This window comes from Bos indicus x Bos taurus, unplaced genomic scaffold (genome assembly GCF_003369695.1).
Source record: "Bos indicus x Bos taurus breed Angus x Brahman F1 hybrid unplaced genomic scaffold, Bos_hybrid_MaternalHap_v2.0 tig00004192_arrow_arrow_obj, whole genome shotgun sequence".
Classification (NCBI taxonomy): domain Eukaryota; kingdom Metazoa; phylum Chordata; class Mammalia; order Artiodactyla; family Bovidae; genus Bos; species Bos indicus x Bos taurus.
Window position 1 is genome coordinate 4,239 of NW_020867778.1, and position 23,094 is coordinate 27,332.

The 23,094-nt window shown below is 54.9% G+C and overlaps 1 protein-coding gene and 3 pseudogenes across 1 annotated transcript; 2 read left to right on the forward strand and 2 right to left on the reverse strand.

Annotated features, from left to right (window-relative positions):
* Positions 1–207: 207 nt before the first annotated feature.
* LOC113889183 lies at positions 208–1,505 on the reverse strand (annotated as a pseudogene).
* Positions 1,506–4,912: 3,407 nt separating this feature from the next.
* On the forward strand, positions 4,913–5,675 carry LOC113889179 (annotated as a pseudogene).
* Positions 5,676–11,443: 5,768 nt separating this feature from the next.
* On the reverse strand, positions 11,444–13,155 carry LOC113889180 (melanoma-associated antigen 10-like). Its single transcript, XM_027535978.1, has 2 exons — positions 13,066–13,155; positions 11,444–12,709 (listed from the first exon to the last, which is right to left on the reverse strand). Exon 2 carries the CDS (start codon positions 12,687–12,689, stop codon positions 11,895–11,897), a length of 795 nt encoding a protein of 264 aa, XP_027391779.1. The 5' UTR covers positions 12,690–12,709; positions 13,066–13,155; the 3' UTR covers positions 11,444–11,894.
* A 3,408-nt stretch (positions 13,156–16,563) lies between these two features.
* On the forward strand, positions 16,564–17,326 carry LOC113889178 (annotated as a pseudogene).
* The last annotated feature ends 5,768 nt before the right edge of the window (positions 17,327–23,094 follow it).

Here is a 23,094-nt window from a genome sequence, read left to right on the forward strand (position 1 = left end):
CGCACTGTGATCAGCATCATTCATGAAGCTAAGACACTGAAGTCTATTTAGCCTTCTATGAAAACAATCAAAGTTTTGAAAATTTTCTAAGGAGAACTGGTGAATCTCCACGTCATCGTACAGAACAGGAATGCATAGAAGCTGATACACTGGTTCCCCAAACTGCCCCAGGCCCTCACTTCTGAGAGGCTGACCGCACCCTCTTCAATCTCAGAGCCAAGGATCACCTGGATGCTGCTCTGGCTCAGGCCACCTCATCCTCCTCCCTTGCAGCCTCTGCAGACTGCAGTGGGAAGGTCCTCAAAGCCCTTTGTTTGACCCCGAGCAGAAATGCCATGACTTCCCACTTGCTGGTCTCCGCATAAGCCCGGGGACCCCACAGGAACTCATAGCGAGCAGGGTGGCTGTAAGGCACCTGCCGGTACTCCAGGTACCCTCCTGCACCCACGCGTGGGTCAGAAGCGCCCTGGGCTCCCCAAAGATGCAGTGCACACTCCCGACACACACCCCAATCTGCTGAGTGCTCCCCAGACCTTCTCCTCAGGGGCACGGTCTCCATTCCGCATGATCAGGTTAAGGACCAGCACCAGGAGGCCAGCCTTGGGGGATGCTCTGCCCACTGTTCAGCATTGCGTTGCAGGTGAGGCCCAGGATGGGGACCATGATGTAGATGTGCTCCCTGGGGTCCACCTCCTTCACTTCCACGCCAAAGACCAGCTGCAGGCACTGCGAGGCTTTGGTTGAAGACCACCGGGAAGTATTCCTGTTATCCCTGAGGACCTTATTCAGCATTTCCGCCTGGGAGGTCAGCTCCTTGGCTCGATACTTGAGGAGCAGGAAACTTCATTAGGCTAGCTATCATCTCATTCAGCGCTTCCTGGGGCAAGGACTCCCCAGTGCCTAAGGAGGACACTGTGGGGGAGGAGGCCGAGGCGGATGCAGCCACCCCTGCCTCAGCCCCCAAGAGCTGCACATTCACCGGGCCCTGGGCCTCGCCAGGGTCCCTGAAAATCTTCCTCGGGCTTGCTCAGTTCACTCATCTCGACCACGAGCGCGATACCTGGGATCAAACCACAGACAGGAGTCAGCCAGGGTGACAGATGGGGACCACAGGCCAGGCTGGGGGAGAGAGGGGCTGTGAATGGCCTCAGCTGAGCACCACAACCCTGGGTGGACTGACACAGGCAACCTACAGGTCTCCTCTTGAGGGCTGGGTGCTCTCAGACCTCACAGGGGCAAGCCTCCAGGGCAGCCAGTCCCCTGGCTACCGAAGGAGGAAGTGAGGTGGCTCCGCAGGGTGCAGTCAGCACAGTCCAAGATTTCCAAGGCTGACAAGGTGGGGGATTAGGCCCTTGTGGGGTCCCTTCTGTTCTGGGGTGGGGAGCCCTGGTGCACACTCAGGGTACCCTCCTCACCTTGACCCCTGGTACTGCCTGGACCTCCTCTGCCCTCTGACCTCAGGACACCAGCTGCAGCCCTCTGCCTTCGCCTCCTGGTTCCTGCAGCTCCTGTGAGAAAAAGGGAGGGGGCAGCTCGGGGGTATCCTGTGGCACTGCCCTGAGCCTTCTGTGACAGTACGAGGGGTGGACTCTGTGAGGTCCCCCCAGTTGTGTGGCGGGAGGTCCCCTCAGGGCTCCCTTGTAGTGCTCACCTTGCCCCTGGCACGACCTGGTCCCTCCCTCTGGGGACCTGCATGGAAATTCAGAACAAGATCCCAGCCTCCACAGAAAGCGCTGAGGGGCTCCACACGCTGCCGAACCTGCCCAGGGCTTCCTGTGGGTCCTAGGCTGGGGAGATGCTCGGTCATCAGCTCCTCCTCACGTCCTGCCTGGCCTCCCAGCACTGACCACAGGGGTGGGGGTCTGCTTAGTCCTCCCTCGGGTTTGGGGAGTTCAGCCTCTGCCGACCTGAAGCCTCTGCCCTCCGCCCAGAAAAAACCTCACCTCCCGAGGTCCCTAAGCCAGAAGTCAAGAAACTGCTCACCCCACTCTAGGGCCTCCAAGAGTCCCCACAAGGGCTAGGATCCCTGCCTCCCTGTTGGGGTCTTTCCGCCTCAGTCCATCCTTGCATGCAGCCTGGCCCTCAGGCAGGACCGGAGACTGTCCCGTCCGCCATTTTGAGACCCCTCCGCTTTCACAAGATCCCCAGTCTCTCTGAGACCAGCATGTGAGAAAGGCAGACAGACAGAATGTGCTCCCAGGGCCGACTACAGGGGCGGGGATCTGTGGGGTTCCGTCGGTCCTCATGCAGGGTCCCCTCAGTCCTCCTTCAGGCACCTCACCTGCCTCCGGCCGGGACCTGGGATTCTCGCCTCTCCCCAGCTGAAGCCCCGCCCCTTATACCAGGGCCCCAGTCTCTCCAAGACCCGGATGTCAGGAAGTCAGACCATGCCTGCTGCGCTCATCCTACCCCCACAGTTGCCCTGGACTGACGGCAGAGATGAGCTTCTCTGAGGTGTCCTCTGATTGGAGTTCAGGGTCCTCTAGTTCCTCCTCAGGGTCCTCAACCTGACACCCCACCAGACCTGGGAATTGGACCACCTAAGGCTCCGCCCCATATGCAAGGTCCCCAGTCTGAGATCCGGACGTCAGGAAGTCAGGCCGCCTAACCAGGTCTCCAGTCTGAGATCAGGATATGAGGAAGTGAAACCCCGCACATTGGGCTCATCCTACCCCAGGGCCGCCAAGGACCGGCAGCAGCTACAAGCTTCTCTGAGGTCTCCTCCGATTGGGGTCCAGAGCCCGCTCAGTCCTCCCTCAGGGTCCTCAACTTGAAACTCTGGAGGAGCCGGGCTTCTTCCCTCTGCTCACCTGAGGCCACGCCCCCTTTCCCAGGTCCCCAGTTTCTCTGAGACCTGGATGTCAGGAAATGCAACATGTGCTCATCCACCCTCTGTGCTCCCTGAGCCTTGATGTGAGGGTCCCGCCTCTGGTCAACACAAAGGGCATCCCCAGATCTGTCAGGGCTCAAGATGTGGTCCCTGAGGGATGATGAAAGGCAACCCCACTGATCCCTGCCCCTGCTGTCAGCCCTGGGCCACCCTGGTGGTGGGATGAGCACTTGGCAGCCTGTTCTGACTTGCGCATCTGCGTCTCAGAGACATTAGGCAACTGTTAGACGGGGCAGGGCCTCAGATGGGCAGGCGGGAAGATCTTAGTTATTTTGAGGGTCAAGGTGAGGACACTGAGGGAGGACTCAGGGGCTGCTGGACCGCAGAGCAGAGTGGGCCCTGGGAGGACACAGGGCAGACGAACCATGCTGTGTTTCCTGACATCCGGGTGTCAGAGAGACTGGGGACCTGGTATAGGGGGCTGACTTCCTGACATCCAGGTCTCAGAGAAACTGGGGTCCTGACATAAGGGATGGGGCATGAGTGGGGAGAGGAGAGAATCCAAAGTCCTACACAGAGACAAGTTGAGGTCCCTGAGGGACGACTGAAGGGACCCCAAGTGAAGACTCTAGGGACCCCAAGGTGAGACTGATGGAACCCCACAGATCTCAGCCCCTGTTATCGGCCCTGGGAGCCCTCGGGGTGAGAAGAGCACACTTGGTCTGTCCTGTCTTCCTGAGATCCGGGTCTGTGAGAGTAGGGACCTGGTGTGAGGAGCAGGGACCTCTTCCCACCTTTCCTGGTGGGGAGAGGACAGAGCCTAGGTCCACCAGAAGTCAAGGTGAACACCCTGAGTGAGGACTGAGGGTAGTCAGATCTCAGACCAGAGGGAACCCTGGTAGTCCCCAGGCAGGACGACCTCATGCCGCATTGCCTGACATCCCTGTCAGAGAGACAGGTGAAAGCAGCAGAGCCTCCAGATTGCAGACAGGACACTTGCAGGTCTTGCCTGGAGTACAGGCTCCATGCGAGGAGGGACAGAGGCAGTTAGACCCCAACAGGGAGGGATCTTGGCCCTTGCAGGAGGGTCTTGGAGGGCCCAGAGCAGGGTGAGCAGGGTGAGCAGTTTCTTGACATCTGGCCTAGGGACCTCGTGAGATGAGGTTTTTCGGGTGGAGTGCGGATGGCTTCAGGTTAGCAGAGGCTGGACACACCAACCCTGATGGAGGACTAAGCAGACCCCCGCCCCTGCGGTCAGTGCTGGGAGGCCAGGCAGGACGTGAGGAGGAGTTGAGGACCGAGCATCTCCCCAGCCTAGGACCCGCGGGATTCCCTGGGCAGGTGCAGCCTCATGTGGGGCCCCTCAGCACTTTTTGTTCAGGCTAGGGTCTTGTTCTGAGTTTCCTCGCAGGTCCCCAGAGGGTAGGGGCCAGATTGTACCAGGGGAAAGGTGAGCACTGCAAGAGAGCCCTGAGGGGACCTCCCACCACACAAAACTGAGGGGACCTCACAGAGTCCACTGCTCGTACCGTCAGAGAAGGCTCAGGGCTGTGCCACAGGATACCCCCAGCTGCCTCCTCCCTTTCTCTCACAGGAGCTCCAGGAACCAGGAGGCAAAAGCAGAGGTCTGAGGGCCATGTCCTGAAGTCAGAGAGCAGAGGTGGTCCAGGCAGTACCAGGAGTCAAGATGAGGAGGGTGCCCTGAGTGTGCACCAGGGGCTCCCCATCCCAGAACAGAGGGGACCCCACAAGGGCCTAATCCCACTACCTTGTCAGTTGTGGAAATCTTGGACTGTGCTGACTGCACCCTGGGGAGACACCTCACTTCCTTCTTCAGGTAGCCAGGGGACTGGATGCCCTGGAGGCTTGCCCCTGTGAAGTCTGAGAGCACCTTTCAAGAGGAGATGTGTAAGTGGCCTGTGGCCGTCCAGGCTGTGGTTTTCAGCTGAGGCTGTTCACAGCCCCTCTCTCCACCATCCAGGCCCGTGGTCCCCATATGTGCCCATCTCCCCCCCCCCCCACCCCCGCCTCACTCCTGCCTCAGGCTGTGGTTTGATCCCAGGCATCGCCCTCATGGTCGAGATGAGTGAGCTGAGCAAGCCCGAGGAAGAACTTAGGACCCAGGCCCAGGGCCCAGTGGAGGCTCAGCTCTTGGGGCCTGAGGCAGGGGAGACTGCATCTGCCCCCCCACCAGTCTCTGCCCTTGCCCCCGGTAGCTCTGAATGAGATGGTGGCCAACCTGATTAAGTTCCTGCTGCTCAAGTATCCAGCCAAGGAGCTGACCTCCCAGGTGAAAATGCTAAAGAAGGCCCTCAGGGATAACCAGGAGCACTTTCCGGCAGTCTTCAGCCAAGCCTCACAGTGCCTGCAGCTGGTCTGTGGTGTGGAGGTGAAGAAGGTGGAACCCAGGGAGCACATCTACATCATGGTCCCCACCATGGGCCTCACCTATGATGTGATGCTGAACAGTGGGCAGGGCCTGCCCAGGGCCAGCCTCCTGGTGCTGGTCCTCAGCCTCATCATGTGGAATGCAGACCACGCCCCTGAGGAGAAGGTCTGGGGAGCACTCAGCAGGATGGGTGTGTGTGTCAAGAGTGAGCACTGCAACTTTGGGGAGCCCAGGGAGCTGCTTACCCACACGTGGGTGCAGGAGGGGTACCTGGCATACCGGCAGGTGCCTGACAGCCACCCTGCCCGCTCTGAGTTCCTGTGGGTTCCCCAGGCCTATGCGGAGACCAGCAAGTGGGAAGCCATGGCATTTCTGCTCAGGGTCAAACAAAGGGCTTTGAGGGCCTTCCCACCCCTGTCTACAGAGGCTGCAAGGGAGGAGGACGAGGCGGCCTGAGCCAGAGCAGCATCCAGGTGATCCTTCCCTCTGTGATTGAAGAGGGAGAGATCAGCCTTCTCAGAAGTGCTGGCCCAGGCCAGTTGGGGAAACTGGTGTATAGCATCTTTGGGTTCCTGTTCTCTATGATGACATGGGGATTCATCTGTTTTCTTTAGAGAACTTTCAAACTTTGATTATTTTCGTAGAAGGCTAAATAGACTTCAGTGTCTTAACTTAGTGAATGATGTTGATCACAGTGTGTTTGTACTTACCCAGTTCAAGAACAAGAGCTTCACTGTTTTGTAAAAGAGACTGGAGACTCTTCCATTGTGTTTTGTGGTCCTGAACAGGATGCAATGGAATTGGAATTGGAACTGTTGTGGAAAAGTGAGCCTACTTAGCAGTAATATTGATGCAGGAAGAATTAGATGATAAAAGTAATTGTAGTGAATTCATGGTTCTGTCCTTCTTGTGTGTCATTTTCTAAAACTAAATTATCTCTCTCTATTTGGATTTGCCTGGGTTATTTTAGGAAGTAGCAGATAATTAATTGAGCCCCCTGCTCACTGGCTCGTGTATTCCAAAGACCTTTATGGAGCCTCTGCTCTGTGAAATGCTGTGTTAGCAGTGGGGACACTAGGAGAAGCAGGACACCCCCACACCTAGAGTGACGGTCTAGGAGCTGCAGTCACATGAGGAAGGTGGAAAGACATCCCCTAGTCGCAATGAACAATGCAACCCAGGGCGGGGTGGTGGGGTTACAGGAGGAGTGTTGGGCTGTTGGTGCCTGAGCCAGGGTGGTTTGGAGCTTGGGAAAGCTGGGTTCCTTCTGTGGGAGGTGATTGTGATGAGGCTGGGTGGTGGCAGCCCTCAGACTTGCAGACAGTGTGTCTGGGGGGTGACGGGAAATTCTGAAATGGATCATTGCTGTGAGGTGTCCTTTTGCATCTTGGATAAAGTCCAGAGAGATCTCTTTCTTGGGCAGGAAGGAAGGGGCCCTGGCTCTTGTCACATTGCTGTTGATCACAGGGGCAAATGAGGTGTTTTCATACCCCATGCTGCTGCTAAGTCACCTCAGTCGTGTCCGACTCTGTGCGACCCCATAGACGGCAGCCCACCAGGCTCCCCCGTCCCTGGGATTCTCCAGGCAAGAACACTGGAGTGGGTTGCCATTTCCTTCTCCAATGCATGAAAGTGAAAAGTGAAAGTGAAGTCGCTCAGTCGTGCCCAACTCTTAGTGACCCCATGGACTGCAGCCTACCAGGCTCCTCCATCCATGGGATTTTCCAGGCAAGAGTACTGGAGTGGGGTGCCATTGCCTTCTCCGTACTCCAAGACTAGGTACGGGTAAAATATCAGACAAATCCCAATCAAGGGACATTGTACAAAACATCTACTGAGTACTCCTCAAAACTGTCAATATCATCCAAAACAAAGAAATGTTAAAGCTATGGGGAAGCCAAGGAGACATTACAACTAAATGTTAGGCTGGTTTCCTGGCCAGGATCCTGGAGTGGGTAAAACCTATAGAAATCTGAGTAAAGTATGGGCTTTAGTTGATAATAAATAATGCATCAATACTTCCTCATTAATACTTCCTCAGTAATTCCTCAGTAATAAATGTATCATATTAATGTAAGATATTAGTAAGCGGGGAAACTGGGTGAGGGCATATGAGAAGTCCACGATTTTCACAAATATTATTCAAATCTTAAAGGGTTACAATGGAAAAGCTCAAATTAAAGTCTATTGACAGTTTCAAAATTAAAAAAAAAAAAAGACAACGAAACTTTGGAGAAAAGATGCTGAGTGTGTTTAAAAAAGGGCAAAACCAATACAATATTGTAAAGTAAAAAAGAAAAAAAAAGAAAAAGACACAATTTAAAAAAAAAAAAAAAAAGGAAAAAGAAAGGAAACCAAATGCAAGCACACAGAACCTGTAAGTCTGAAACAACCCTTGCTAAATTATCTTCAGCTTTTCCTCTCCCTTAACCTCCAACCCCATAGAATATACTAACTGGGCCTCTTCCACCACAGAAACATCTCTGGATCCACTTTTTTATCAAGCCCCACAAACACTACCCTGATCCAACCTCATGATGTTTTGCCTGGATATGGGAAGAGCCACCACCTGGAGGCCAGGGGTAGACCTGGAACCCTGTATTGCCCAAAATCCACTTTAAGACGATTGCCAGTGTTATCTGCCACAGAAGAAGTCTGGCAAGTTCCAGCACGGGTCAGTGTCTTGCCAAAGATAAAAGAGTCCAGAGCAAACCTTTAGCTGTGCATACATGAGAGTGTGCTCAGTCGCACAGCCATATCCGACTCTTTGCGACCCCATGGAATGCAGTCCCCCGGGCTCCTCTGTCCGTGGGATTTCCCAGGCAAGAATACTTGAGTGGACTGCCATTTCCTCCTCTAGAGTACCTTCCCACCCAGGGATCAAACTTGCGTCTCCCACATTGCAGGCGGATTCTTTAACAGAGCCTCCAGGGAAGCCATGAGGAAACACAGGGCCTTCTCAGAAGAGCAGAACATTCACTGAGACTCCTTAAGCCAGGGGAGGCGCCTGTCCAATCGCTGATGCCCTGGGCAAGATCAGCTTGGGAACAGGGTGGTGTGTTTCCACACAGAGGCTGTTGCAGAAGATGCTGGATCCTGGAATTGACCTCCAGAAAAGTCGGTGGGGGACAGGGGGCAGTTTGGGCCTCCTAGCAGCCAAAGGCCTGAGGTTCTTATGTACCCAGAGCAAGAACCCAACCACACCTAACAGTCATATCCAATAAGGGGCATGAGGAGTACCTGTTATGAGAGCTGTCACGTATCCATCCTGGAGTGAAACCTGGGGCTGTGGTCCTGGCCTTGGCCCCAGAGCACGGATGTCCTCATGGAGGCCGGGGTGGCAGCTCACCTGCAGCAGCATCTGCTCCCCCCTCCCTCTCCTGGCCAGTCCCGGGCAAGTCAGATGGGATCCCCAGGGCCTTGCTGCTTCCACCTCTCTGGGGCAGCCGACCCTCTGCACAGCCTGCACCCCTGGGAGGCCAGATTCCTCTCCTCCCTGGTTCCTTTCCAAATCCTCATTGGAGTCTGTGGCCTCTGGCACCTAGGAGAGCGTCCTGGGTACGATCCCTGCCATCTGCTAGAGCCTGTCCTCTGCTCAAACAGCCCGACTGGCTCCTAGCTGTCTCCACGGGTGGCTGACCAGACACCCCTCTGCCTCTCTTACTCAGGCTCAAAAGCCATGACCTAACAGTCACATTCAAAGACCCTGAGTTTACTCCAACACGTGGGATTCCACAGGGAATGGTCTGATACACCTCAGGATTATATAGATGTGCCCCGCACATCCATGGCAATGATTACTACTGACCCACCATGAGGAGACTCGCCCAGGGGCTGCGTCAAGTCCTGCGGGTTCGAGATGAAGCACCGTGGAAGGCGATGCTGCCCTGGGACTTCCAGATAAAGATACACACATGAGGTCATCAGGACCAGGGCCTAAGCCGTTCTCAGTGGGGGAGGGTGGGGGAGGGGGGCAGGCAGGACAAAACCCAAGGCCAGGTTCTGAGGGAGAGGGGGCACTGTGGGCAGCAGGGGTGGGAGGCCTCATGACTGGGGCCCATGGGGAGTATGCTCCCAACCCCAACAGAGACCTTTGGCAGCTGGCTGCTGTCCTCCTGATGGGAGACCGGGCAGAGCCCCGAAGGGGCTTTCAGTGCCTCTCACCGGGGGTGGTGGCAGGCTGTGGGTGGGGGTGGGTGGAATTCCTTCAGCCAGCTCCCTGTGGGCCAGCCTCTCTCAAGGATCAGAAGTGCAGGACTTTAGTCTCTGGGAGAGAAGCCTCACTCAGAGTTGTCTATGTCTGTGTGTTGTCCTGACTTGATGATTAACTCCCAGGCACCCGTGTCCCTTCAAAACAAATGGTCGTGACAAAAAAAAAAAAATGCTTCTTTTCCAAATTCACTGGTCACGGGTCATCACATGACCCTTCCAAAGTGAAGAGGCCTTGGCAGGGCCGTGTCCCCATGTGTGCATGGAGAGAGGAAGACAAGAAGTGACTGAACACCTGCTGCTGCTGCTGCTGCTAAGTCGCTTCAGTCGTGTCCGACTCTGCGCCACCCCACAGACAGCAGCCCACCAGGCTCCCCCGTCCCTGGGATTCTCCAGGCAAGAACACTGGAGTGGGTTGCCATTTCCTTCTCCAATGCATGCAAGTGAAAAGTGAAAGTGAAGTTGCTCAGTCATGTCCGACTCGTAGCGACCCCATGGACTGCAGCCTACCAGGCTCCTCCATCCATGGGATTTTCCAGGCAAGAGTACTGGAGTGGGGTGCCATTGCCTTCCCCAACTGAATGCCTGACAGCTCTCCAATTCCACACTGCCTAGCAGATGCTCAACAAAGAGCAGCGGTTAGAACTTATAATGACACAATCTCCTTTGTTTTGGGGAAGAGAGTCTGAGCAGGTCACACGGGTCTTGAAATTCTCAACCATTTCCAAGTGTCCACTGACTATGTGGCAGATGCCACGTACGCGGCCAGAATCACATCTGTTCCCGTTGTTCTCTGGCACTCAGCAGGGAGAGCGGCCCCTTCAGCCCCCTGCACCCACCCGCACACCGCACTGCAGTAACCTCACCACCTCCTTAGGCCCGGAACTCGCTCCTGTCATTTGATGCCAGGCACAGCCTTAACCTGTTGAGTCTCTGCTGCCTCCACACTTCTGAACCTGCCTGAAGCCACGGACACTGGTGGATGTTGCATCTTTTCTGGCTAGTACGTATCTCTTTTGTCATTTGGATCTCAGACTCTGAGTCTAAGATAAATAAAAAAAAACCGTCAAAATCGCTGCTCTGTGTGTTTTCCTCTTAGGGGTTATATTATTCAACCTGGGTGTATGCATGTGTTTGAGGGGTGCGGAGCAGTGTCTTTCCCAGCTGGGAATCAAAGTTCCCAGGATCCAGTCACCCAGCAGGATTTCTCCACTTGGCAGCTTCTCTTCACTCATTTCATCCCTCTGAAATCTAGAGCATGTGCACAAGTGGCCAAAATAAAGTCCAGATGACCAAATAAATGGTCATTTCAATATACTTGGTAATCCGCTTTCCCAGGACAGAGAGTAGAGGGCCAGCCCAGGGACTGCTGGGCCATACTTCAAAGCAACATTTGCTCTTCTCCAGGATTCCAAGCAGATGGTGGGGCAGTGGTAGAAAACACGTCCTTTTCCCCTGTGGTCAACACCAATGCAACAACAGTCAGGACCCCTTCTTTCCTGCCCGAGAAAGAGATCTCTCTGTGTTTTATCCAAGATGCAAAAGGATACCTCACAGCGATGATCTGTTTCAGACTTTCCCGTCACCCCCAAGACACACTGCCTGCAAGTCTGAGGGATGCCACCACGCAGCCTCATCACGATCACCTCCCACAGAAGGAACCCAGCTTCCCAAAGCCCCCAGAACGCCCTGGCTCAGACACTGACATTCCAGCATTCCTCTAGGAGCCTGACCGCCCCGCCCTGTGTTGCCTGGTTTAGTGTGACTAGGGGACTTCTCTCCACCTTCTTCGTGTGACTACGGCTCCTAGATCATCGCTCATGGTGTGGGGGGTGTCCGGCTTCTCCTAGTGTCCCCACTGCTAACCCAGCCTTTCATGGAGCAGTGGCTCCATAAAGGTCTTCAGAATACACAAGCCAGTGAGCGGGGGGCTCAATTCATTATCTGCTGATTCCTTAAATAACCCAGGCAAATCCAAATGAACAAGAGATTATTTAGTTTTTGAAAATGACACACAAGAAGGACAGAACCATGAATTCACTACAATTACTTTTATCATCTCTTCCATCATCAATATTACTGCTAAGCAAGCTCACTTTTCCACAACAGTTCTAATTCCAATTCCATTGCATCCTGTTCAGGACCACAAAATACAATGGAAGAGTTTCCGATCTCTTTTACGAAACAGCAAAACTCTTGCTCACGAACTGGGTAAGCACAAACGCACTGTGATCAGCATCATTCATGAAGCTAAGACACTGAAGTCTATTTAGCCTTCTATGAAAACAATCAAAGTTTGAAAATTTTCTAAGGAGAACTGGTGAATCTCCACGTCATCGTACAGAACAGGAATGCAAAGAAGCTGATACACTGGTTCCCCAAACTGCCCCAGGCCCTCACTTCTGAGAAGGCTGACCGCTCCCTCTTCAATCTCAGAGCCAAGGATCACCTGGATGCTGCTCTGGCTCAGGCCACCTCATCCTCCTCCCTTGCAGCCTCTGCAGACTGCAGTGGGAAGGTCCTCAAAGCCCTTTGTTTGACCCTGAGCAGAAATGCCATGACTTCCCACTTGCTGGTCTCCGCATAAGCCCGGGGACCCCACAGGAACTCATAGCGAGCAGGGTGGCTGTAAGGCACCTGCCGGTACTCCAGGTACCCCTCCTGCACCCACGCGTGGGTCAGAAGCGCCCTGGGCTCCCCAAAGATGCAGTGCACACTCCCGACACACACACCCAATCTGCTGAGTGCTCCCCAGACCTTCTCCTCAGGGGCACGGTCTCCATTCCGCATGATCAGGTTAAGGACCAGCACCAGGAGGCCAGCCTTGGGGATGCTCTGCCCACTGTTCAGCATTGCGTTGCAGGTGAGGCCCAGGATGGGGACCATGATGTAGATGTGCTCCCTGGGGTCCACCTCCTTCACTTCCACGCCAAAGACCAGCTGCAGGCACTGCGAGGCTTGGTTGAAGACCACCGGGAAGTATTCCTGGTTATCCCTGAGGACCTTATTCAGCATTTCCGCCTGGGAGGTCAGCTCCTTGGCTCGATACTTGAGGAGCAGGAACTTCATTAGGCTAGCTATCATCTCATTCAGCGCTTCCTGGGGCAAGGACTCCCCAGTGCCTAAGGAGGACACTGTGGGGGAGGAGGCCGAGGCGGATGCAGCCACCCCTGCCTCAGCCCCCAAGAGCTGCACATTCACCGGGCCCTGGGCCTCGCCAGGGTCCTGAAAATCTTCCTCGGGCTTGCTCAGTTCACTCATCTCGACCACGAGCGCGATACCTGGGATCAAACCACAGACAGGAGTCAGCCAGGGTGACAGATGGGGACCACAGGCCAGGCTGGGGGAGAGAGGGGCTGTGAATGGCCTCAGCTGAGCACCACACCCTGGGCGGACTGACACAGGCAACCTACAGGTCTCCTCTTGAGGGCTGGGTGCTCTCAGACCTCACAGGGGCAAGCCTCCAGGGCAGCCAGTCCCCTGGCTACCGGAAGGAGGAAGTGAGGTGGCTCCGCAGGGTGCAGTCAGCACAGTCCAAGATTTCCAAGGCTGACAAGGTGGGGGATTAGGCCCTTGTGGGGTCCCTTCTGTTCTGGGGTGGGGAGCCCCTGGTGCACACTCAGGGTACCCTCCTCACCTTGACCCCTGGTACTGCCTGGACCTCCTCTGCCCTCTGACCTCAGGACACCAGCTGCAGCCCTCTGCCTTCGCCTCCTGGTTCCTGCAGCTCCTGTGAGAAAAAGGGAGGGGGCAGCTCGGGGGTATCCTGTGGCACTGCCCTGAGCCTTCTGTGACAGTACGAGGGGTGGACTCTGTGAGGTCCCCCCAGTTGTGTGGCGGGAGGTCCCCTCAGGGCTCCCTTGTAGTGCTCACCTTGCCCCTGGCACGACCTGGTCCCTCCCCTCTGGGGACCTGCATGGAAATTCAGAACAAGATCCCAGCCTCCACAGAAAGCGCTGAGGGGCTCCACACGCTGCCGAACCTGCCCAGGGCTTCCTGTGGGTCCTAGGCTGGGGAGATGCTCGGTCATCAGCTCCTCCTCACGTCCTGCCTGGCCTCCCAGCACTGACCACAGGGGTGGGGGTCTGCTTAGTCCTCCCTCGGGTTTGGGGAGTTCAGCCTCTGCCGACCTGAAGCCTCTGCCCTCCGCCCAGAAAAAACCTCACCTCCCGAGGTCCCTAAGCCAGAAGTCAAGAAACTGCTCACCCCACTCTAGGGCCTCCAAGAGTCCCCACAAGGGCTAGGATCCCTGCCTCCCTGTTGGGGTCTTTCCGCCTCAGTCCATCCTTGCATGCAGCCTGGCCCTCAGGCAGGACCGGAGACTGTCCCGTCCGCCATTTTGAGACCCCTCCGCTTTCACAAGATCCCCAGTCTCTCTGAGACCAGCATGTGAGAAAGGCAGACAGACAGAATGTGCTCCCAGGGCCGACTACAGGGGCGGGGATCTGTGGGGTTCCGTCGGTCCTCATGCAGGGTCCCCTCAGTCCTCCTTCAGGCACCTCACCTGCCTCCGGCCGGGACCTGGGATTCTCGCCTCTCCCCAGCTGAAGCCCCGCCCCTTATACCAGGGCCCCAGTCTCTCCAAGACCCGGATGTCAGGAAGTCAGACCATGCCTGCTGCGCTCATCCTACCCCCACAGTTGCCCTGGACTGACGGCAGAGATGAGCTTCTCTGAGGTGTCCTCTGATTGGAGTTCAGGGTCCTCTAGTTCCTCCTCAGGGTCCTCAACCTGACACCCCACCAGACCTGGGAATTGGACCACCTAAGGCTCCGCCCCATATGCAAGGTCCCCAGTCTGAGATCCGGACGTCAGGAAGTCAGGCCGCCTAACCAGGTCTCCAGTCTGAGATCAGGATATGAGGAAGTGAAACCCCGCACATTGGGCTCATCCTACCCCAGGGCCGCCAAGGACCGGCAGCAGCTACAAGCTTCTCTGAGGTCTCCTCCGATTGGGGTCCAGAGCCCGCTCAGTCCTCCCTCAGGGTCCTCAACTTGAAACTCTGGAGGAGCCGGGCTTCTTCCCTCTGCTCACCTGAGGCCACGCCCCCTTTCCCAGGTCCCCAGTTTCTCTGAGACCTGGATGTCAGGAAATGCAACATGTGCTCATCCACCCTCTGTGCTCCCTGAGCCTTGATGTGAGGGTCCCGCCTCTGGTCAACACAAAGGGCATCCCCAGATCTGTCAGGGCTCAAGATGTGGTCCCTGAGGGATGATGAAAGGCAACCCCACTGATCCCTGCCCCTGCTGTCAGCCCTGGGCCACCCTGGTGGTGGGATGAGCACTTGGCAGCCTGTTCTGACTTGCGCATCTGCGTCTCAGAGACATTAGGCAACTGTTAGACGGGGCAGGGCCTCAGATGGGCAGGCGGGAAGATCTTAGTTATTTTGAGGGTCAAGGTGAGGACACTGAGGGAGGACTCAGGGGCTGCTGGACCGCAGAGCAGAGTGGGCCCTGGGAGGACACAGGGCAGACGAACCATGCTGTGTTTCCTGACATCCGGGTGTCAGAGAGACTGGGGACCTGGTATAGGGGGCTGACTTCCTGACATCCAGGTCTCAGAGAAACTGGGGTCCTGACATAAGGGATGGGGCATGAGTGGGGAGAGGAGAGAATCCAAAGTCCTACACAGAGACAAGTTGAGGTCCCTGAGGGACGACTGAAGGGACCCCAAGTGAAGACTCTAGGGACCCCAAGGTGAGACTGATGGAACCCCACAGATCTCAGCCCCTGTTATCGGCCCTGGGAGCCCTCGGGGTGAGAAGAGCACACTTGGTCTGTCCTGTCTTCCTGAGATCCGGGTCTGTGAGAGTAGGGACCTGGTGTGAGGAGCAGGGACCTCTTCCCACCTTTCCTGGTGGGGAGAGGACAGAGCCTAGGTCCACCAGAAGTCAAGGTGAACACCCTGAGTGAGGACTGAGGGTAGTCAGATCTCAGACCAGAGGGAACCCTGGTAGTCCCCAGGCAGGACGACCTCATGCCGCATTGCCTGACATCCCTGTCAGAGAGACAGGTGAAAGCAGCAGAGCCTCCAGATTGCAGACAGGACACTTGCAGGTCTTGCCTGGAGTACAGGCTCCATGCGAGGAGGGACAGAGGCAGTTAGACCCCAACAGGGAGGGATCTTGGCCCTTGCAGGAGGGTCTTGGAGGGCCCAGAGCAGGGTGAGCAGGGTGAGCAGTTTCTTGACATCTGGCCTAGGGACCTCGTGAGATGAGGTTTTTCGGGTGGAGTGCGGATGGCTTCAGGTTAGCAGAGGCTGGACACACCAACCCTGATGGAGGACTAAGCAGACCCCCGCCCCTGCGGTCAGTGCTGGGAGGCCAGGCAGGACGTGAGGAGGAGTTGAGGACCGAGCATCTCCCCAGCCTAGGACCCGCGGGATTCCCTGGGCAGGTGCAGCCTCATGTGGGGCCCCTCAGCACTTTTTGTTCAGGCTAGGGTCTTGTTCTGAGTTTCCTCGCAGGTCCCCAGAGGGTAGGGGCCAGATTGTACCAGGGGAAAGGTGAGCACTGCAAGAGAGCCCTGAGGGGACCTCCCACCACACAAAACTGAGGGGACCTCACAGAGTCCACTGCTCGTACCGTCAGAGAAGGCTCAGGGCTGTGCCACAGGATACCCCCAGCTGCCTCCTCCCTTTCTCTCACAGGAGCTCCAGGAACCAGGAGGCAAAAGCAGAGGTCTGAGGGCCATGTCCTGAAGTCAGAGAGCAGAGGTGGTCCAGGCAGTACCAGGAGTCAAGATGAGGAGGGTGCCCTGAGTGTGCACCAGGGGCTCCCCATCCCAGAACAGAGGGGACCCCACAAGGGCCTAATCCCACTACCTTGTCAGTTGTGGAAATCTTGGACTGTGCTGACTGCACCCTGGGGAGACACCTCACTTCCTTCTTCAGGTAGCCAGGGGACTGGATGCCCTGGAGGCTTGCCCCTGTGAAGTCTGAGAGCACCTTTCAAGAGGAGATGTGTAAGTGGCCTGTGGCCGTCCAGGCTGTGGTTTTCAGCTGAGGCTGTTCACAGCCCCTCTCTCCACCATCCAGGCCCGTGGTCCCCATATGTGCCCATCTCCCCCCCCCCCCACCCCCGCCTCACTCCTGCCTCAGGCTGTGGTTTGATCCCAGGCATCGCCCTCATGGTCGAGATGAGTGAGCTGAGCAAGCCCGAGGAAGAACTTAGGACCCAGGCCCAGGGCCCAGTGGAGGCTCAGCTCTTGGGGCCTGAGGCAGGGGAGACTGCATCTGCCCCCCCACCAGTCTCTGCCCTTGCCCCCGGTAGCTCTGAATGAGATGGTGGCCAACCTGATTAAGTTCCTGCTGCTCAAGTATCCAGCCAAGGAGCTGACCTCCCAGGTGAAAATGCTAAAGAAGGCCCTCAGGGATAACCAGGAGCACTTTCCGGCAGTCTTCAGCCAAGCCTCACAGTGCCTGCAGCTGGTCTGTGGTGTGGAGGTGAAGAAGGTGGAACCCAGGGAGCACATCTACATCATGGTCCCCACCATGGGCCTCACCTATGATGTGATGCTGAACAGTGGGCAGGGCCTGCCCAGGGCCAGCCTCCTGGTGCTGGTCCTCAGCCTCATCATGTGGAATGCAGACCACGCCCCTGAGGAGAAGGTCTGGGGAGCACTCAGCAGGATGGGTGTGTGTGTCAAGAGTGAGCACTGCAACTTTGGGGAGCCCAGGGAGCTGCTTACCCACACGTGGGTGCAGGAGGGGTACCTGGCATACCGGCAGGTGCCTGACAGCCACCCTGCCCGCTCTGAGTTCCTGTGGGTTCCCCAGGCCTATGCGGAGACCAGCAAGTGGGAAGCCATGGCATTTCTGCTCAGGGTCAAACAAAGGGCTTTGAGGGCCTTCCCACCCCTGTCTACAGAGGCTGCAAGGGAGGAGGACGAGGCGGCCTGAGCCAGAGCAGCATCCAGGTGATCCTTCCCTCTGTGATTGAAGAGGGAGAGATCAGCCTTCTCAGAAGTGCTGGCCCAGGCCAGTTGGGGAAACTGGTGTATAGCATCTTTGGGTTCCTGTTCTCTATGATGACATGGGGATTCATCTGTTTTCTTTAGAGAACTTTCAAACTTTGATTATTTTCGTAGAAGGCTAAATAGACTTCAGTGTCTTAACTTAGTGAATGATGTTGATCACAGTGTGTTTGTACTTACCCAGTTCAAGAACAAGAGCTTCACTGTTTTGTAAAAGAGACTGGAGACTCTTCCATTGTGTTTTGTGGTCCTGAACAGGATGCAATGGAATTGGAATTGGAACTGTTGTGGAAAAGTGAGCCTACTTAGCAGTAATATTGATGCAGGAAGAATTAGATGATAAAAGTAATTGTAGTGAATTCATGGTTCTGTCCTTCTTGTGTGTCATTTTCTAAAACTAAATTATCTCTCTCTATTTGGATTTGCCTGGGTTATTTTAGGAAGTAGCAGATAATTAATTGAGCCCCCTGCTCACTGGCTCGTGTATTCCAAAGACCTTTATGGAGCCTCTGCTCTGTGAAATGCTGTGTTAGCAGTGGGGACACTAGGAGAAGCAGGACACCCCCACACCTAGAGTGACGGTCTAGGAGCTGCAGTCACATGAGGAAGGTGGAAAGACATCCCCTAGTCGCAATGAACAATGCAACCCAGGGCGGGGTGGTGGGGTTACAGGAGGAGTGTTGGGCTGTTGGTGCCTGAGCCAGGGTGGTTTGGAGCTTGGGAAAGCTGGGTTCCTTCTGTGGGAGGTGATTGTGATGAGGCTGGGTGGTGGCAGCCCTCAGACTTGCAGACAGTGTGTCTGGGGGGTGACGGGAAATTCTGAAATGGATCATTGCTGTGAGGTGTCCTTTTGCATCTTGGATAAAGTCCAGAGAGATCTCTTTCTTGGGCAGGAAGGAAGGGGCCCTGGCTCTTGTCACATTGCTGTTGATCACAGGGGCAAATGAGGTGTTTTCATACCCCATGCTGCTGCTAAGTCACCTCAGTCGTGTCCGACTCTGTGCGACCCCATAGACGGCAGCCCACCAGGCTCCCCCGTCCCTGGGATTCTCCAGGCAAGAACACTGGAGTGGGTTGCCATTTCCTTCTCCAATGCATGAAAGTGAAAAGTGAAAGTGAAGTCGCTCAGTCGTGCCCAACTCTTAGTGACCCCATGGACTGCAGCCTACCAGGCTCCTCCATCCATGGGATTTTCCAGGCAAGAGTACTGGAGTGGGGTGCCATTGCCTTCTCCGTACTCCAAGACTAGGTACGGGTAAAATATCAGACAAATCCCAATCAAGGGACATTGTACAAAACATCTACTGAGTACTCCTCAAAACTGTCAATATCATCCAAAACAAAGAAATGTTAAAGCTATGGGGAAGCCAAGGAGACATTACAACTAAATGTTAGGCTGGTTTCCTGGCCAGGATCCTGGAGTGGGTAAAACCTATAGAAATCTGAGTAAAGTATGGGCTTTAGTTGATAATAAATAATGCATCAATACTTCCTCATTAATACTTCCTCAGTAATTCCTCAGTAATAAATGTATCATATTAATGTAAGATATTAGTAAGCGGGGAAACTGGGTGAGGGCATATGAGAAGTCCACGATTTTCACAAATATTATTCAAATCTTAAAGGGTTACAATGGAAAAGCTCAAATTAAAGTCTATTGACAGTTTCAAAATAAAAAAAAAAAAAGACAACGAAACTTTGGAGAAAAGATGCTGAGTGTGTTTAAAAAAGGGCAAAACCAATACAATATTGTAAAGTAAAAAAGAAAAAAAAAGAAAAAGACACAATTTAAAAAAAAAAAAAAAAAGGAAAAAGAAAGGAAACCAAATGCAAGCACACAGAACCTGTAAGTCTGAAACAACCCTTGCTAAATTATCTTCAGCTTTTCCTCTCCCTTAACCTCCAACCCCATAGAATATACTAACTGGGCCTCTTCCACCACAGAAACATCTCTGGATCCACTTTTTTATCAAGCCCCACAAACACTACCCTGATCCAACCTCATGATGTTTTGCCTGGATATGGGAAGAGCCACCACCTGGAGGCCAGGGGTAGACCTGGAACCCTGTATTGCCCAAAATCCACTTTAAGACGATTGCCAGTGTTATCTGCCACAGAAGAAGTCTGGCAAGTTCCAGCACGGGTCAGTGTCTTGCCAAAGATAAAAGAGTCCAGAGCAAACCTTTAGCTGTGCATACATGAGAGTGTGCTCAGTCGCACAGCCATATCCGACTCTTTGCGACCCCATGGAATGCAGTCCCCCGGGCTCCTCTGTCCGTGGGATTTCCCAGGCAAGAATACTTGAGTGGACTGCCATTTCCTCCTCTAGAGTACCTTCCCACCCAGGGATCAAACTTGCGTCTCCCACATTGCAGGCGGATTCTTTAACAGAGCCTCCAGGGAAGCCATGAGGAAACACAGGGCCTTCTCAGAAGAGCAGAACATTCACTGAGACTCCTTAAGCCAGGGGAGGCGCCTGTCCAATCGCTGATGCCCTGGGCAAGATCAGCTTGGGAACAGGGTGGTGTGTTTCCACACAGAGGCTGTTGCAGAAGATGCTGGATCCTGGAATTGACCTCCAGAAAAGTCGGTGGGGGACAGGGGGCAGTTTGGGCCTCCTAGCAGCCAAAGGCCTGAGGTTCTTATGTACCCAGAGCAAGAACCCAACCACACCTAACAGTCATATCCAATAAGGGGCATGAGGAGTACCTGTTATGAGAGCTGTCACGTATCCATCCTGGAGTGAAACCTGGGGCTGTGGTCCTGGCCTTGGCCCCAGAGCACGGATGTCCTCATGGAGGCCGGGGTGGCAGCTCACCTGCAGCAGCATCTGCTCCCCCCTCCCTCTCCTGGCCAGTCCCGGGCAAGTCAGATGGGATCCCCAGGGCCTTGCTGCTTCCACCTCTCTGGGGCAGCCGACCCTCTGCACAGCCTGCACCCCTGGGAGGCCAGATTCCTCTCCTCCCTGGTTCCTTTCCAAATCCTCATTGGAGTCTGTGGCCTCTGGCACCTAGGAGAGCGTCCTGGGTACGATCCCTGCCATCTGCTAGAGCCTGTCCTCTGCTCAAACAGCCCGACTGGCTCCTAGCTGTCTCCACGGGTGGCTGACCAGACACCCCTCTGCCTCTCTTACTCAGGCTCAAAAGCCATGACCTAACAGTCACATTCAAAGACCCTGAGTTTACTCCAACACGTGGGATTCCACAGGGAATGGTCTGATACACCTCAGGATTATATAGATGTGCCCCGCACATCCATGGCAATGATTACTACTGACCCACCATGAGGAGACTCGCCCAGGGGCTGCGTCAAGTCCTGCGGGTTCGAGATGAAGCACCGTGGAAGGCGATGCTGCCCTGGGACTTCCAGATAAAGATACACACATGAGGTCATCAGGACCAGGGCCTAAGCCGTTCTCAGTGGGGGAGGGTGGGGGAGGGGGGCAGGCAGGACAAAACCCAAGGCCAGGTTCTGAGGGAGAGGGGGCACTGTGGGCAGCAGGGGTGGGAGGCCTCATGACTGGGGCCCATGGGGAGTATGCTCCCAACCCCAACAGAGACCTTTGGCAGCTGGCTGCTGTCCTCCTGATGGGAGACCGGGCAGAGCCCCGAAGGGGCTTTCAGTGCCTCTCACCGGGGGTGGTGGCAGGCTGTGGGTGGGGGTGGGTGGAATTCCTTCAGCCAGCTCCCTGTGGGCCAGCCTCTCTCAAGGATCAGAAGTGCAGGACTTTAGTCTCTGGGAGAGAAGCCTCACTCAGAGTTGTCTATGTCTGTGTGTTGTCCTGACTTGATGATTAACTCCCAGGCACCCGTGTCCCTTCAAAACAAATGGTCGTGACAAAAAAAAAAAAAATGCTTCTTTTCCAAATTCACTGGTCACGGGTCATCACATGACCCTTCCAAAGTGAAGAGGCCTTGGCAGGGCCGTGTCCCCATGTGTGCATGGAGAGAGGAAGACAAGAAGTGACTGAACACCTGCTGCTGCTGCTGCTGCTAAGTCGCTTCAGTCGTGTCCGACTCTGCGCCACCCCACAGACAGCAGCCCACCAGGCTCCCCCGTCCCTGGGATTCTCCAGGCAAGAACACTGGAGTGGGTTGCCATTTCCTTCTCCAATGCATGCAAGTGAAAAGTGAAAGTGAAGTTGCTCAGTCATGTCCGACTCGTAGCGACCCCATGGACTGCAGCCTACCAGGCTCCTCCATCCATGGGATTTTCCAGGCAAGAGTACTGGAGTGGGGTGCCATTGCCTTCCCCAACTGAATGCCTGACAGCTCTCCAATTCCACACTGCCTAGCAGATGCTCAACAAAGAGCAGCGGTTAGAACTTATAATGACACAATCTCCTTTGTTTTGGGGAAGAGAGTCTGAGCAGGTCACACGGGTCTTGAAATTCTCAACCATTTCCAAGTGTCCACTGACTATGTGGCAGATGCCACGTACGCGGCCAGAATCACATCTGTTCCCGTTGTTCTCTGGCACTCAGCAGGGAGAGCGGCCCCTTCAGCCCCCTGCACCCACCCGCACACCGCACTGCAGTAACCTCACCACCTCCTTAGGCCCGGAACTCGCTCCTGTCATTTGATGCCAGGCACAGCCTTAACCTGTTGAGTCTCTGCTGCCTCCACACTTCTGAACCTGCCTGAAGCCACGGACACTGGTGGATGTTGCATCTTTTCTGGCTAGTACGTATCTCTTTTGTCATTTGGATCTCAGACTCTGAGTCTAAGATAAATAAAAAAAAACCGTCAAAATCGCTGCTCTGTGTGTTTTCCTCTTAGGGGTTATATTATTCAACCTGGGTGTATGCATGTGTTTGAGGGGTGCGGAGCAGTGTCTTTCCCAGCTGGGAATCAAAGTTCCCAGGATCCAGTCACCCAGCAGGATTTCTCCACTTGGCAGCTTCTCTTCACTCATTTCATCCCTCTGAAATCTAGAGCATGTGCACAAGTGGCCAAAATAAAGTCCAGATGACCAAATAAATGGTCATTTCAATATACTTGGTAATCCGCTTTCCCAGGACAGAGAGTAGAGGGCCAGCCCAGGGACTGCTGGGCCATACTTCAAAGCAACATTTGCTCTTCTCCAGGATTCCAAGCAGATGGTGGGGCAGTGGTAGAAAACACGTCCTTTTCCCCTGTGGTCAACACCAATGCAACAACAGTCAGGACCCCTTCTTTCCTGCCCGAGAAAGAGATCTCTCTGTGTTTTATCCAAGATGCAAAAGGATACCTCACAGCGATGATCTGTTTCAGACTTTCCCGTCACCCCCAAGACACACTGCCTGCAAGTCTGAGGGATGCCACCACGCAGCCTCATCACGATCACCTCCCACAGAAGGAACCCAGCTTCCCAAAGCCCCCAGAACGCCCTGGCTCAGACACTGACATTCCAGCATTCCTCTAGGAGCCTGACCGCCCCGCCCTGTGTTGCCTGGTTTAGTGTGACTAGGGGACTTCTCTCCACCTTCTTCGTGTGACTACGGCTCCTAGATCATCGCTCATGGTGTGGGGGGTGTCCGGCTTCTCCTAGTGTCCCCACTGCTAACCCAGCCTTTCATGGAGCAGTGGCTCCATAAAGGTCTTCAGAATACACAAGCCAGTGAGCGGGGGGCTCAATTCATTATCTGCTGATTCCTTAAATAACCCAGGCAAATCCAAATGAACAAGAGATTATTTAGTTTTTGAAAATGACACA